The following is a 16,603-nucleotide window of genomic DNA, read 5'->3' as shown; positions in this document are numbered from 1 at the left end:
GTCTGTCTTACTTTTCTCGTTGCTGAGACAAAATACCCAACACTCAAGGTTAACAAACGGAAGGTTTATTGTAGCTCAGTTTGTAGAGCTTCAGTCCATAGTTGGCTGGCTCCATGGCAGAGGGGCACTGCAGAGGAGAAACAGTTCATGGTGGGCAGAAGGCAGCTAGTGAAGCAGCAAGCGAGGATCCTAGCCCCCTTTCTGCCCCATATATTCATTCCATCCAGGCCACACACCTTTAGTGGGTAGCAGTCACACACCCTTAACCCCAGCATCACACACCCTAGATTCAGCCACCTCTGAAAAGCCCCAGCCATGACCACATGAGGCTTTGGAGGGACGTCTGGACACAGCCACAGCAGGGTCTGACTTGGTGGCACAGAAAGTGACAGGAATGTGCCCTCCCTGGCAGGGACTTTTGTGGGTTGCCCTGGCCCCTTTCTGGGAGCAGACCTGGCTACAGAAGTGGACACTGAGCGGGTTTTCTCCCAAGGACAGAGAGAGCCATGTTGTTCCCATTTGTCCAAATCGGGCTGGGAGAAGGTGGCTCTCCGGGCTTCATCAAGTCCCCCATTAAACCCTGGCTCTCTAATCCACCCAGGCAGGGAGCAGAGGGAAGTCTCGGGCTGCCCTGCAGTACAGAAGCGGTACACACCGGAGCGGAAGAGAACGCATCAGGCCTTTATTACCTGGAGGTGCCCTGTGGGAAATGGGTTTCCATAGTGTTTACTTTTATGGAACACATTGCCTGGCAACGGAATGATTTTTTTATTTCTTTTAGTTATTCTCCATTTGCTGAATCATAGGTGTTCCAGATCTTTTTGAAGTAGTCCAGCAGCAGATCACTTGCTCTAATCCCTTCCGAGGCTGTAATTTCCCTTGCTCAGTGCGGAATGTTTCTGCAGGCGGTGCAGGCAAGGCAGCTCATCCTGGCACCTGGTCTGACGGGAAATCCGAGGAACTTCAAGGAAATACACAATGAGTACATCAATCTGCAGGCCCTGGAGTCCATAATCACACAGATTGCTGAGTTATTAACCTGACATCCGGAAACGCACCCAGCCTGTGCGCTCGGAGGCTGCGGAGCAAACAGCTGTAGGCAGCCGGTAACTACTGTCCAGAGCAGCACGGTCCCCTGTGGCCCCGCGGAGGACGCAGCCCCGCCGCCCTGGGGTCAGGAAGGCGATGTGCAGGGTGACGGCCCTGGGGCCCGAGACCACAGAGGACAACGCAGCCCTGAGAAACTTGCCTCGGCTCCCCGGAAGGGCTCGGTGACCACTGCAGCTCAAGCGGGCCCTTGTCGCGTACCAGTGACCTCCCGGGGCCTGCGGTTCGGTGCCAGTGAGTCTCCCACAGGGAAGTGGCAGTGCAGCAGCGGGGAGAGGGCCGGGGCGGAAGGGCGGGCAGCAGCTCCGTGAGCTCCCCGAGCGGGGTGACGGCCGCCCGCGGGCTGCTGCCTCTGGGCGCCCGGCCCTGTCGCCAGTTAGCATGGCGCCCAGGGCCTGGGGACACTGGTGGCTCCACGTCACACCCAAAGGCGCCCCGACCCACAGGTGTGGCTCCCAGCTCATGGGGCCCCTTGGCGCAGGCACCTTCAGGGGCTCTGTCCGGGCCCCTGCTACCACGTCAGGACTGATCAGGACCGGGCTGCGCTAACAGCGCCCAGGGTGGGGCTCGCATCCTGCTGGGCTCGGCTGCCTCCCAGTCCCCAGGGCCCTGGACGCAGGGACCCTTGCTTGGATGGAGCCCACCTGGGCCCAGGGGCACCACCGAGGGCGCTGCCGGGATGGGGCCATGAGAGGCGGGCAGCAGGGGCCGCCGGGATCGCTGCTGTGCTGCTGGACCAGCGCAGGCCCAGACGTGAACCGAGGAGGAGGAGGACGAGCGCCCTGCCGAGACCGGGCAGCGCCAGGCTAGCGGGAGCCCTGGGGTGGGGGCAGAGCAGATGGGCAGAGCAGATGAGGATCTGTGTCCCCACCCGGCAGCCCGAGGCCAGGGGCGGAGACTGAGGCTGTGGCTTCCCAGGGCAGGGTGGGTCGCTGCGGAGGGGGTGGGGGGGGAGCTGCCTTCCCTCGATTGCATTCGGGGACAGTAGGAAGAAACCTGGGGGCGGCACCTGCGGAGCAGAGCAGCGTAACCTCCCACACGCCCGGGCTTCGTGTTTTCTCAGTGGTCTTCTGTTGTTTCCCTGACGCAGTTAGAACGAGTCTGTGGTGGATGTGGGACTCTTCTCAATTGCTCTTTAAATTGTCACTTTTTAAATCTTATTAAATGAAGTGTCGATTCCTGACAAATACATTAAAAGTGTTTTATTCCTAGAAGAGTTGGGAAAAGAAATTATTTCCAGCAAGGGTGGGATGTGTTTGTTAGACTGATTCCTTGGCCGGGAAAGAAGGGGCTCTGAATTGTGGGAAAAATTGCTTAGTAGTTAGGCCGTCGCCCCAGTTGTCCAAGTGCTGTGCACACAGCTCTGACCCGGTCAGCCTCACCTGCTCTTTAATTTAGAAGGTGACGAAATCGTAATCGCGGAAGCGTTTGTGGAGCCGTGGGGAGAGGAGGCGTGCCGTGCCAGGAACCCCTGCGTCCTGTTGGGCGCGGGGGCGCAGGGGCTCAGGCAACAGAGATGGGGCACGCGCTGCCGGCTGCCATTAGGGGCCTCCCTTTGGCCAGGGAAGGAAGGTGGCAGAGACAAAAAGAATCAGATTTGTCTCCTTCCAGGAGGGTTTTCCTCACGAGGCGTTGCTTTCCCACGTTGTCACTGCCATCTTGCCTTCCATGTGGTAGCTGGTGGCCAGGGTGGCCCGTGGTGGCCGCAGCGGTCACTGACGATGCGGGCTGCGGGCTCAGGCTGCGCGCCATTTATTTTTGTGGCCACAACCATCGATTCTGCGTGTTTATCCTGACAGCCCCAGCAGGAGCTCCGTGCTCATTAGCGGCCCTAGGAATTTAAAATGCAGTTCACGGCTCTGTACCACGGTAGGTTTTATTATTATTGTATTGAATTAGAAGTCTTCCTGGATCCCGGCGTTTGCTCAGGAGTTTGGGGGAGGAGGGGCTGGGTGGCCTGCGGGTGCCCTCTCTGAGATGTGGACCGGTCACCTGGGACTGGGCGAGGTCAGAGCAGGGGAAGCAGTGGCGGTGGCCTTTACCGTGGGGCCTTGGCGCACCCCGCTTGTGCAAGGGTCCCGGTTCGGTGTTCAGTACGCAGTCCATCGAGTGGCGCAGGGGCCCAGCCTGCACAGAGGCCCTGCTGAGGGCGCCCTGCTCAGGGGCTGAGTCTCGCCCTGGGCCTGCCACCAGGTTCTGGTCTGTGACTCCACCTGGCCCTGGCCACCACACCCCTCCGGCCGTATCAGGTTAGTTTCTGTTTTTTAAAGAACTAAAATATTCCCCCCAGAGCCCTAAAGACTCCCAGTCATCCACCTGTAATTTACGATGAATGTCTCCCAGCACTGCCATTTGCATCTGGGGGTATTTATAGCCTTGAGCAGGAAAGGAGGCGGCGGCCGTGCTGGGAGCCACACACCTGACCCCATGGCGGCTCCTGCTGGCCAGAGGCCCCTGACCCTCCTCCAGGGGCTGTCACGGGACCAGCAGGTGAAGGGGCCACTGTCCCCACTTGGGCACCACACAGCCTGAGCCAGGCCTGAGTGGAGCCCTGGTGACCCGGCTGTTTCAGACCCTGGTGAGCTCCAGGACCTCGAGCCTGGCTCAAGGATGATGCCTGCTGCCTTGGGTGGCTGCCACTGGCCCCGCGTTTCACTTCTATTCCCGTCCCCCGTCCTGCTACCCTAGGCCCAGCTGCCGCAGGGGTTGTGCCCTCCCGGACCTGCCCTTGGCTTTGGCGTCTGCCTGGGGTCCCTCAGTCAGGTGAGTGACAACAGTGAGCAGGGGTAGGACAGCTCTCTGGGGCTGTGGGGCCCGGCTGTCCCTAAGGCAGCTCCAGGTCTCAGGGTGCCCACCCTGAGACCGCACTGGGCGGAGGGGTGATGCTCCTTGCAGGTGGCCAGGGCTCACCCGAGTGGTTTCAGGCAAACTTGGGGTGATCTGAACTCCGGAGGACGTGAGCTGCCTCTGTCCTCGGGGTTCCTGGGTCTGTGAAGGTGCGGGTACCCGCTGGGCTGGCTGGGTGGCACAGCGTCCTCCAGGAGGGCATGCAGTGCCTGAGAGAAGCCCAAGACCACTCTGTCTGCACACAAGTGTGTGAGCAGGTGTACAAAGCGCGCGTGAATGGTCTCGTCTGTGGGAATGCTGCTGTGGGTTTTGCAGTACAGTGGTGACTTCTCCCTGCAGCCCCCTTCACCCGTCACCCCAGGCATACGGGATGCCCAGCCTCATCAGGACTCGGCCAGGCCCTCCATGTGCTCTGCCATGGTCTGCTCTGCCAGGCCCCACTTCCCGTCCACAGCCAGGAGGGGCCCTGGGCCCTCAGTGTAGCCTGGCTGTGCAGTGCCACCTTCTCAGGGCACAGGCTCCTTCCAGAGGACAGCAGCCCAAGTGAGGCCAACCATGCCCACCCCTCCCCCGCGGCCCAGCTGGCATGCTCTGGAGAGGAAATTCCCCGTCACTCCCAACATGGCTTCCCTTCCCCTCGTTGCTCCTCCCTGAAGCCAGCTGCCACCTGTTGTCTTCTACACGTCGGCCCTGGAGTGTCCCAGCTCGGGGTCCTGACCCAGCCTTCTCATCCCAGCACGCTCGCCTCTGCCTGTGGCCCCACACCTGGTGCCCGGTGGCATCCCCAACTCCAGATGCTGAAACGGATGCCCTGGCTACTCTGGACCACTGCGTTGCGCTGAGCGGGTGTCTCGTGGAAATCAGGTAGTTCCTGGTCACTCCATGTCACTTCTTCATGGAACCTAGTGGCAGGACGTTTCCTTTGTTAGCTTCCACTGGAGGTTTTGGCCTAGCAGTGTGGATGACATGAGGGTCCAGGGAGGCCCTGAGGGGCAGGAGGAGTGGGGCTGGTGGCAGGGCACGCCTGACTGCCGCTCACTGGACGCGGGCCTCATCCCGGGGGTGAGGCAGGTCCTGGGTGAGGAGGGAGCTGACCCAACTCCCACTGCACCTGCAGACATCACTGCGGGGGATGGAAACTGGAACCAGTTCAGAGGTGGCCATTTGCACCCCACCTGGGCTCACCATGTGGCACATGGAGGGAAGGCAGAGGCTAGGAGCCCCCAAGTGGGGTCCTTTTTCTGGAGGTGGAGGCTGCAGCCAGTATCTGACACCACCAGCCACCAGAGGAGACCTAGCAGGTATTCAAGGGAAAAACGCACAAATTTTCAAGGGTCATGGTTGCCTGTGATGGAAAAACAGCAAGGTCCTCACATTTTGCTGGTCCAGAAGCCCAGGCCGCCCCTCCCTCTGCCACGGCCAGATGGCTTCCACACAGGGACTCCGGCCCATAGGGAATACCCACTTACAGGGGGACCGGAGTAGTCGGGACTGGCTAGTGAACCCTCGCTGGGCTCATGGTGTCCACGGTGCGGTGCTCTTCTGTGGAAACGTGGTCAGTGCTGCAGCAGAGGCATCAGTTCTGTGTCTGCAGGTCCACAGGGCTCACGGCCTGTCCTGTCCACACTCACCCACGAGGTTCCGATTCTGCAGCGGGCCCATGTTCCCCACGGTTCTGATTCTGACCCCTGCCCACATGCAGGAAAGTCGGCTGGGGGTGCAGTGGAGGTCACAGGTCTGTGGGAGGCTGAAGGCCAGTGTTCTCTTGGCCCACACTCATGAGGCCTGGAGGCTCTGTGGAGCCCGGACGTGACCTGCACCCTTTCTTTCTCTCCTTTCCCTTCTTTCCTTGCCCCTGCCCACCCTCCCTAGTTCCTCGTCCTCTCTGAACATTTTCTTCCTATTTCACAATACCTATTTACACTTTGGTCCTCATTTACACTTTGTTTCTCACACCAGAAAAACAATTCGATATTTACACACCTGTCCTATTTCTTTCACTTAAGAGTATGGCCTCAAGGTGCATCCCCTTAGCTATAAATGTCTCTAGTTAATCTTTATGGCTGGGTAGTGCCTCACTTTATATTTTTAAAAAATCACATCTTTATCCAATCACCAGTTGATGGGCAGTTGGGCTGTTTCCAAGATTTAGCTTTTACAAACTGCCGCTATAAACATGGGTGTGCATATATCACTGTGGTGTGATGCTTTTAATTTTGGGAACAAAAATGGGACCTCTAGTCCTAGTTCTTTGAGGTATCTCCATACGGATATCCACAGTGGTTGCACCAGTCTGGACTCCCACCAACAATGGAGAAGGGTTCCTTTCTCCCCACATCCCCGCCAGCATTTGTTATTGATTTCATGATAGCAGCCATTCTTTCTGGGGTGAGGTGGAATCTCAGCGTTGTTTTCATCTGCATCTCTCAAATGACCAGTGATGTTGAACATTTTTTAATGTTTATTTGTTGCTTCTACTTCATCTGAGAAATTTCTGTTCATTTCAGATGCCCATTTTTGGACTGGGTCTTTAAATTTGGGGGGTCTAATTTTTTTTAAGTTCTTTGTATATTCTAGATAGTAGACCTTTGAGGAACAGCTGGTAAAAAAATTTTTTCCACATTGTGGGTTGTCTCTTCACTCTGTTAGTGGTTTCTCTTTTTAATAAGATGAGATTCCAGTTGTTCTTTGTGCTAGTTCCCATTCAACTGAGGTTTTGTTCGTAGTCTTTTCCTACACCAATATCAAGAGTTCTACCTAACCTATCTTCCAGCAGGTTTAAGGGTTTCTGTTTTAATAATTAAATCATTGCTCCATTTCAATTTTATTTGGTGCGTGGTGAAAGATATGGGGTCTAGTTTTCATTTTTGGCAATTTAAAACTCAGTTTTTCCAGCACCATTTATTAAAGAGGTTATCTTTCCTCCAGTGAGGGTGTTTGGCTCCTTTGTTGAAGATGAGGTGGCTGAGTATGTCTGGAGTTGTTTCTGCATCTTCTAATCTGTTCCACTGATCCTCAGGTATGTTTCTTTGCTAGCACCATACTGTTTCATCACAGTAGCTTTGTTTTATAGTTTCAAGTTGGGGACTGTGATACCCCCTGCCTTTGTTGCCTAGAATTGTTTTTTGGTACTGGAGATTGAATTCAGGACCCTGCGCTTGCAAGGCAGCCAGTGGCACCACTGAGCTAAATCCCCAGACCCTAGAATTGGTTTTGCTATTCTAGGTCTCTTCTGGTTCCAAATGAATTTTAGGATTGTTTTCTCTACTTTTGTGAAATATGTTGTTGGAATTTCACTTGGGGCCTTGAATCTATATAGCAGTTTTGGAAGGATGGCCATTTTGTACTATTTTGGTTCTTCCTACCCAAGAACAAGGTATGTCTATTTTCAGATATCCTCTTCACTTTTTTCAGAGTGCTGTAGTTTTCAAAGTAGAGGTCTTTCACTTCATCAAGATTGATTCCTAGATATTTCCTTTCTGGGGGATGGTATTGTGAAAAAAATTTTCTCAATATTTTCCCCAATTTGTCTCTCAGTGGGTCTGTTATTCGTGTAGAGGAAGGCTATTGATTGTTGAGTGTTGACCTTGTATTGAGCTATTCTATTGAATTTGGTTATTAAGTCTAGAAGTCTTTTGGTGGCGTTTTGGGGGTCTTCTGGGTATCATGTCATCCACAAATAGTGAATTTAACTTCATTTCCTATCTTTATTCCTTTTGTTTCTCTTGTCTAATTGCTCTGGCTAATATTTCCAGAACTGTATTGAACAGGAGTGGCGATACTAGACATCCTTGACTTGTTCCTGATTTTAGCATGAAAGATTTCAGTTTTTGGCCATTTAGTATTATGTTGACTGTTGATTTTTCACAGATGGCTTTTATCAGGTTGAGATAAAGCCTATGTATTCCAATTTTTTGTAGGGTTTTTTTTTTAAATCATGAATGGGTGTTGGATTTTGTCAAGTGCTTTGTTGCATCTATTGAGATGATCATCATAGTTTTTGTCCTTGGCTCTGTTAATGCAGTGTATGACACTTACTGATTTACATATGTTGAACCATCCTTGCATCCCTGGGATGAATCCCAGTTGGTTATAGGGTGTTTGATCTTCTCAATGATCTTCTGTATTCTTTTTGCCAGTATCTGACTGAGGATTTTTGCCTCTATATTCATTATAGAGATTGGCCTGTAGTTCTCTTTTTCGGTTGAGTCTTTCTCTGCTTTTGGTTCAAATCTTGTCAGGAGCCTCCATACTGCTTTGCATAATGGCTAATTTACATTCCATAATGTACTAATTTACATTCCACCTTTTCTCCAAGTCCTCATGGACACTTGTCATCATTCCTTATTTTTGCAGTAGCCACTCTAGTTGGGATGATATACAATGTGGGTAGTGGTTTTGAGCTGCATTTCTCTGATGACTGAGGATGGCAGGCAGGATCTTCTCCCCCTCCCTTCCCTTGACTCAGGGTCTTACCATGTATTCTGAGCTGGCTTCCAACTCAGGCTATATAGCCCAGGCTGGCCTCAAACTCACTGTCTTCCTGCCTCAGCCTCACGGAGTGCTGGAATCACAGGTTTGTATCACTGCACCTGGTAGCCTTTCCTGAGAGAAGTCTATTTGGGTCTTTTGCTCATTTAAAATAAAAGTTATTTGATCTGAGTTTTAAAATTTTATTTTAAATGATAAACACAGTAAAAACAAAAATTTCACATATTTATTGAGGCAATGTGTAATACTCTGATACATGTATACAATGATGATGTTTACTCAGGAGAAACGGGTCAATGAACATTTTTTCGTATATTTTAGATATTAACCCCTTATCAGTGTACACTTGTAAATATTTTCTCCCATTCTGTAGGTTCTTTCCCTACCCTGTAGTTTCCTTTACTGTTTAGCTTATTTTAGCTTTATATAGTCATATGTATTAATTTTTGCCTGTGCTTATAAAATCTTATTAAGAAAAAGCTTTCCCCAGAACAAGGACATGCAGCCTTCCCCATGTTTTCTTCTAGTAGTTCTACACTTTACATTTAATCCATTTTGAGTTGTTTTGTATCACAAAGAGTCTAATCTTGTCCTTCTGCAAGCAAACATCCTTTCACAACACCATTCATTCAGGACTTTTCTCCATTGTGTGTCTTCGGGACCTTTGTTGAAAATCCATACACACTTCAGTGTGTGGCTTCCCATCCGACTGCACTAGACTGTGTCTGTTTTTATGCTTGTACCTACTGTTTTGGTTGCTACAGCTTTTTGATACATTTTGAGGTCAGGTAGTAGGATGCCTCCAGCTTTGTCCCACCTGCTCAAGACTGCTTTATCTATCTGGGGTCTTTTGTGGTTCCAAGTCAATTCAGGGTAGATTTTTTGTATGCCTGTGAAGAATGTCAGTGTTTTGATAGAAACTGCACTGATACCCAGCACCTTTCAGTCTGCACACTAGGGGAGGAGCTGCTAGCTGGAGATGCAGTTTGAAAGCTGGTGTCTGAATGGTTACAGACTCATCTGTCCCTTCATACCCCTCCAGCTAGTGGGACAGCAGTGAGGCCACAGCTGTGGCCTCAGGAGTATTGTAGAAATCCACCCATGACCGGGCCACCCCAGTAGAGTACATGCCTAGCAGGCACAGCCTCTGAGTTTGAGCCCCAGCATTTAAAAATATTATGACTGTGAAATTAGGCTCAAAGATGACTATAAGGAGAGAATTCAGAACAAATTACATGATTTAAAAATGTTAGCAAATACCTGATCAACAATAACATCCAGAACAGCAATGAGGCACTTTTCCCACCTGGCCCCACCTGTGTGGTGCCTTGTTCCTACCTTGTCTGGCCAAGTCCTCTTTGATGACCGCTTCCTGTGATGACTGCAATCCTGCACAGAAACAGATGCCCCAGCCTCTCCTCTAGCATGGCTGATCAAGACTTGCTGGGGATTCTTAATACTTCAGAAGAGTTTGTTTCATCTTCACGAGTTATACCAGAAGAGCCATGTGACTCTTAGGAATCCTGTAGAATGTGCAGAAGCTATGACCATCCTTCTTCCAGCTATAAGTGGCGGGACTCTAGCACAGGCCAAGCCTTCCCAAACCGACCTTCAGCCCTTGGCAGAGCGTGCTGTTTGTACCACTGAGGAAACTGTTTCTGACTTGAGCATCTTCTGTTTGGAGCAGGCATTAGGAGTCAGTCTGCTTTTAAATTCACACATCTGCTGACTGGAAGACACGCTAGCTCCTAGCGCTTGACATTCAGCCTTGTCTCTGCCACAGCCAGCCCTCCCTGGGCACCTGGCCTTTGGAAACCTGTCCCAGCACTACACGGTGAGTTTCTGGGAGCCAGGTCCTGGAAGGCTGGTTGTGGTCAAACACCTTGAACATGTAGGCGGATGGTGCATTCCAACAGCACCGTTGGGACATCATAGGAAAGGTGCCACCACGGTGACTCTACAGGGACCCCACTCAGCACACCTGGGAAAGGGTGCAGGGGGGGACATACACTGGGTGCCAATCATGAAAGAAGCTGCCTCACTCTGAATGGGGCCAGCTTGGAAGGCCCTGCTCACACAATGTTTTTGAAGAGTATGGCCGAGTGTTAAATTTTTAAAAATGTATTACAGTAAAAGACACACTGACATTAATCTCCCCCCAAATCCTCCCCCTCACTTCAAACACACTGATCTGGTCATTCTTGCCACTTTCTGAAGCAACTTTGGAGGTCCCTTTTTTTGAGTGTCTTTAGTTGCACTTTTGTGGTTGCCTTGATGTCCTGAATTGATTCAAAATATTTACTTTTTCTGGTCATTTTGGGGAAGAGCCAAATCTTCTTGGTGCCCGATCTGGTGACTAAGCTGGATGAGGACACATATGTAATGTTTTTATGAGCTGCCTTTCTGTTGGATGGCATTTGTCAGCAGCATTCATCCAACTTATGATCATAACTGAAAGACATTCATGAAAGAGGACTTCCAGAGCTGCTTCCAAAATAGCAAGGATGATGGGATCAATGTATTTTAATCAAGGAGGAAGATTCTGAGGATTAGTGGCAAGATGTCTTTTACTGTAATAAATTTTTAAAACTTTAAACATTCACTGTGTATCTGGATTACCCCTTGTGTACAGCCTCTCTGGGGTGTGGCCCAGGGAGGCAGAGGCACCTGTGCAAGTCGGCTGGCTGACACTGGGGCTGCAGCTTACCCAGTGCCCATTCGCACGAGGGGTGCTTCCGTCAGTCACTGTGTGTGGAGGGGCCTGCAGCCCCACTCCTGGCTCCCACGCACACAGATCTATGGCCTGGCCATGGGGGCAGGCGCTGGCCAGCAGCCTAGGAGATAAACCCATGGCCGCTCAGCTCCCAAAGGGCCCCTTCTATTTTTTTTAAAGCACTTGATCTTTTTTTAACCCGTGTTACAAACTTATGTGTTTTAACTGTAGAAACAGTAAATAGGCTTCCTGCATTCCCCGCCCACACCAGATAACACTTTGAACCTTGAGCTTTTTCTCCTGCATCTACTTCCACATTCTAAGACTTAATGTTACTCTCTCCGCTCCCGACTTGACTGACTGCTCACTGTGGACCAGGAGCACTCAGCTCTGGGGTCTCTGCACAGCCTCACACAGCACATCCCCTCGCCCCCTCCCCAGCTCCAGCAGAGCTCACCAGCAGTTCTTACCAGAGCAATACTCATTATTCTTCACCCGTACTTATGTTACTCTTTGTGTTAATCATCACAGCTGAGACCTGCAGGGTCAGTAGTTCCTCCTCCTCCTTCCTTCCTTTTTTTTTTTTTTTGCATTTACACTGTTTGCTCTTATTTGCTTCATATTCTATGTATACTTCAGGATCGGAGATCTCCCCAGCCCCTCTGACTGAAGTGTGAATCAGGTGCTGACACTTTTAGGCTCAAAGGACCTTGCAGCAGGCTGGTGTGGCCTGAACTGTCCTCGGGCGGCTCTGGGAATGGCTGCAGAGATGTACTGTGCTGGGACTCTCCCAGGTACTTCTGTTGTGTCCATCTGGGGTGCTCCTGCTCAGTGACCACCATGCCGCCTTCTTGCCCCCAGGAAGGTGACCAACTTTGGCTCTTGTCCGCCTGCTTGCTCACCCCCACCACTCACTCTCAATTTAAGGGTCCTGAATCATCCTCACGAACAGTGTGGGGTTCCCTGCCTTGGCCCCACAGACGTTCCCTATACTTTTCAAAACTTAGTAAGTGTACGCACAGCCCGCCCTCCCACCTGCACCAGGCTTTCGTCAGCTGGTCCGTGGGTCCTTCCTTGGGCGGGGCACCAACACCAGTCCCTCAGTGCCTCTGGGACTCAGGCCCCCAACAGCACGCCTGGGGCCCCCTGGGCTGGTGCTCGCATCTCCCCATATTCACCTGGTGCCTCCGAGGCAGAACCGCCCAACAGACATAGGGAAGCGGCTCTTAGCCTGAGCCACGCCGAGGAACCCGAGGACTCTGCACGCCACAGCCCCCTCTTTCCAGCCCTGGCCAAGGAGACGCTTCACCACCTTTCTGCTATCCAGGGGGCATTTGGGGAACCGGTGAGATAGAGAAATCCAAATGTTCATACGATTGGTTTAATTTTTTTTCAGCAGGAAAAAAAAGAATAAAGTTACAAGATTCTTTTAATATTTTCACAATGTTAAAACTAAAACTGAGCTCTAGGCTATGTGTGTAAGTAAATCTAGAACACAAAAGGGTTAAATAAGATTTTTCTCTTTAAAGATACAAGAATTTAAGCTTTCCTTACATTTAACAAACTTCACAGAACAGATACTGTAGGGGAACAAGCCCTTCCTCCCCCACCCGGCTCTGCCGTCAGAAGTGAACGTGGGCTGCAGTCCCTGTGTGCACCGCCTCTGCCCCTTGGCCGCCTCCATGCAGCGGCTGGGCTGAGGAGGCCAGCGAGGGCGCACTGTGCGGCCTCTTTGGGGCTAGAGTGTGGTGGGGGCCTGGGTGGGCGCCTCACGGAGGATGGCCAGAGAGGCCAGAGGGCCGTGGCTTGACAGCAGTGGTAAACGCTGGGCAGACTTGGCACCTCTGCTCTGGGCTGCCCGAGAGCAAGACACCGGTCTGGGTCCTGAAGCAAGAATTAAGGCTGGAGATTTTGCAGCGGATTCCACTCTGGTGGGGTGGAGGGTGTGGTGGGAGGAGGAGGTTGGAAAGAGCATGATTTCCTATTTCATTATTTCGGATCAAAAACATTTATGGTTGCAGGTGTTCTGTGGTTAATTTGCAGGCGGATGAACTGTTTGTGTTTTGTACAAAGGAAAGTTGCTGGGTTAAAGCAGTCAGTAGCATGGGTGTGCGCCACCCACCCTGCCCTGGCAGGAGCCGTCTGCCCTCGCCCACCTGGACCTGACAGGGTGTGGGCACCGCCTGTCACCTGATGCAGGCTGTCAAGGGCATCCTCAGCTGACGGGTAATGATTTTCTGACACAGGCAACCAGGCCCACACCCCTCTCCCCTTCTGGCCCAAGCTACTACAGCTACTGAATGAGTCTCTGCCCACATGAAGAGGCACAGGCTGGGCATTGCCGTCCCACAAGCCTCCAGCCCCAGCCGCCACGTGGTGTGGCTTGTGACGTGGTGCAAACCACTGTTCAGAGACCCAAGCCCGCAGTGCTTGTGAAGCATGCTGCCTTCCCTTCTAAACATGCCATGTGGTACAGGTGGACTGGCCATCCTTGGACTATGGGACTGCATAGAAATGAGAGGGGAGGCCACAGTGCCATCCTCTAGGCCCCTGGAGGGACGAGCAGGCTCCGGCTGCAAGGGCAGAGGCTGTGTGGGCTGCAGCTTCCCCAGCACACCCGATGCCTGTTGACTACAAAACGTCTTTTTTAAAAAAAAACAACTCCCCATGTAGAAACCGGGCTGCAAAAGGCATTTGCAGACCCCGGCCACAGCCGCTGTGCTGCCATAAGCCTTATCTGATCAACTGCCAGGTCCCTGCACTTGGCAAATGGCAACCAGAGCCACTGGGGTCAGACAACGGGGCTGCTTCTCGTGACCACGGATCCTATGTAGAAGATGGGTCTTGTGCATGGACTAGTCTTGAGCTAATTTTCAAAGTGAGGTTGTTTCTCTTCTTGTAGGATGAGATTTTTCATAGCAAATCAGGTAAAAAAAATTTCCGTAAGAATCTGCCCCCCACCCCCCATTTCCAGCTCTGTGGGAGAGCAAGGCCACCACCCAGCCCAGCCACATGGCCAATGTCACCAGTCTCCTGTGGCCACCAGGTGTCCTGGCTACTGGGATTAAGGATAAGTGAAGAGGTGAAAGGCCGAACATTAAACAGAGTTTCTGGCAAAGCCATGTGCATCGTGGGAACTTTAACACCAGCTTCTACTCCTCTATTAACTCAGAGTCTCCATCTGGAACACTTTCCGCTTAAGGCTTTTTATAAGTTTGACTCCAGCAGTGACAGGTATGTGTTGTTTTAAATCCACTAGCCATGCTCAAAAAAAATATTCTTCATGTTTTAATTTTATACAATGGCTAGCAGGCACCTTAGTAACCAGCCAGAAATCAATTTCAACCACCATCAACCCCTAAACTACAGTACCAGGATGGCTGGCTAAAGAAAGGAAACAGACTGGCTGTAGTCTGACATGTGCCCAGTACAAGGTGTCGGGCTGACTCTGTCCTAAATAAGGCTAACATTAGTGAACTACGAACAGCGTCATGTGGCGGCCGAGCCTGGCCTTCAGGAGCACCCCTCCCCGATGCGCTGGCAGGAGCGCCCTACTTTCCGGTCCAGCTTCACCATCTTCATGATGGCTTCCTCTCGGCCACGGCCCATGTGGTCAAACGTACAGTCGTGCTGCTCAGGGAGGCGATGTAACATGCAGAACACGTACCCTGTGGCGGCGGGAGAAGAACAAGAGAGAGACTTGTTAGGTCGGAGGATAGCCGCCAGTCACAGCAGGGCCTTTAGCTGCCAGGGTTTACAGCAGCCTCAGACGCTGCTGCCCGGGCCCAAGCTGACCAAGGCAGTGAGACCAGCCCACACTCCAGCCGCCAGTCAGGCAGGCAAGCTCAGCACTCCACCTGGTTCCTGCAAACTATAATACCCAACACAGGACACCAACCATTTCTAGGTGGCAGAGAGGGAAGAGAAAGGATTGTGGCCTAAATTACATTCTATTCCTATGTAGCCAGGGCTCCGGGGGACGGTGGGCATGAGTGGGGGCTCTGGAAAGAAAATGGATGACTTCAAGACCTGGAACAGGTAACGTGAGAGATTCTGAAATGCCCTCAGGAGGCACGAGGTCGAGGTCCCCACTCAGGGCTCCCATCTTCTCTGCCCTCCCACACCTGCAGGCAGCCTCGGGCCCTCTCTTGGGGGAGGACAGAAGTCCACGGGAAACACTAGCCTGACCAATAGTAGAACAAGAGTCTGACGAGAGGTCACAGAGAGGGGAGATGGCGCAGAGGAAGAGAGGACCTCGGGGGTCAGGAGAGGCTCTGAGGACAAAGGGGAACACAGGACCACGTGAGAGAGGAGCCCATTCCCACACCGATACATGGATGTGGTAGAGGCACCAGTCAGCTCCTTAGGGAGGGCAGATCTGGGCAGGAAGACAGCTGCCAGTGCTGGCTGCTGCTGTCACCTCTGCCACCCTCCTGTCTGGCCACCCCTCAAGCCCCAGGTCCACAGGAGCAAGCCCACAAGTGCAGGCAAATGGGCTCCTAGCCCTGTTCTCCCTGTGCATGCCACAGGGGCCCCAGGCCTCTGCTCACTCATTCTCCAGGCTCCCTCCACAGCTGCTTGCTTTTAGGACTGGATCCAGAAAATGATGGCCACCCTTTGAAAACTGACATATCCATCCTGCAGCCTCTACTTTTTGTTTTCAGAGACATGGAGACTATGATTTCAGAGGAACAGCAGAAGCTGAAGAAAAGAGTGGCAGGATGGATGAAAGTTTCAACAGCCTTAAAGTTTAAGATTCAGTGGCTTTAACTTTTGCATCCACTTCATCTAGCCAGTGTTCCTCAACCTGAAGGAGGCAGTTGTGTGTGCAGGGGGTGAGGGGACACAGGCGGCGCTCACACTCCACCAGAAGCCTTGAGTTCAGGCTTGGCCATGGCACATGGGGGGCAGGGGGGGCAGGGCGCGTGTGTCCACTGTCAGGAAAACACATTATGAACTGCTTCCCAGGGAGAGCAGGGCAATACGCCTGACTCTAAATTGGGACTGGGTTTATGGAAAAGAACAGAGATGAAATTTTGTCTCCTGAGAAGCCAAGCTCCCACTTGGTCCAAAAGCAAAGTTAAGATTAATAAGCGCATGTGTTATAGTTACTGATAAGTTCATTACTCGAAGATATTGGACACCAGTTGTCTTTCCCCTAAAGGATTTCACAGCAGAAGCATGCACAGCTTCAATATGCATCTTCTATCGAACAAGCAAGATCATCTTTCAGAGCAAATGGCATCAGGCTGTGTCTGTAGACATTTCTGACACCAAATCCTGACAAACTTCTGGACCTGCAGAATCTACAATAAGGGGCACAAGACCCCTGCTACCCATTCCCTTGTAGATACTGGGACGGGTCAGGAAAAGGCCCCAGAGGTGCTTCGCTCCTGATGAACAGTGCTGGTTGAATTAAGCCCACTCCTGGCTCAGCCTAACCCC

At 52.0% G+C, this 16,603-nt stretch overlaps 1 protein-coding gene across 3 annotated transcripts in view; it reads right to left on the bottom strand.

Moving 5' to 3' along the window:
- Positions 1-12,525: 12,525 nt before the first annotated feature.
- Zfand3 (zinc finger AN1-type containing 3) overlaps positions 12,526-16,603 on the bottom strand; it is a 308,517-nt gene continuing 304,439 nt past the window's right edge. For all 3 annotated transcript variants that reach the window (XM_004846651.4, XM_021259888.2, XM_087185356.1), the window contains one exon: positions 12,526-14,826. In XM_004846651.4, the coding sequence (XP_004846708.1) occupies positions 14,672-14,826 (155 nt within the window). In that variant the 3' untranslated portion in view covers positions 12,526-14,671. The remainder of the gene's footprint in view (positions 14,827-16,603) is intronic.

Source organism: Heterocephalus glaber, unplaced genomic scaffold (assembly GCF_053883595.1).
Source record: "Heterocephalus glaber isolate CG9 unplaced genomic scaffold, H.glaber_assembly_v1.0 deba00001497, whole genome shotgun sequence".
NCBI classification, from domain to species: domain Eukaryota; kingdom Metazoa; phylum Chordata; class Mammalia; order Rodentia; family Bathyergidae; genus Heterocephalus; species Heterocephalus glaber.
The sequence above is the reverse complement of the archived record's forward strand: the minus strand, read 5'-3'. Positions and strand labels throughout refer to the sequence as shown.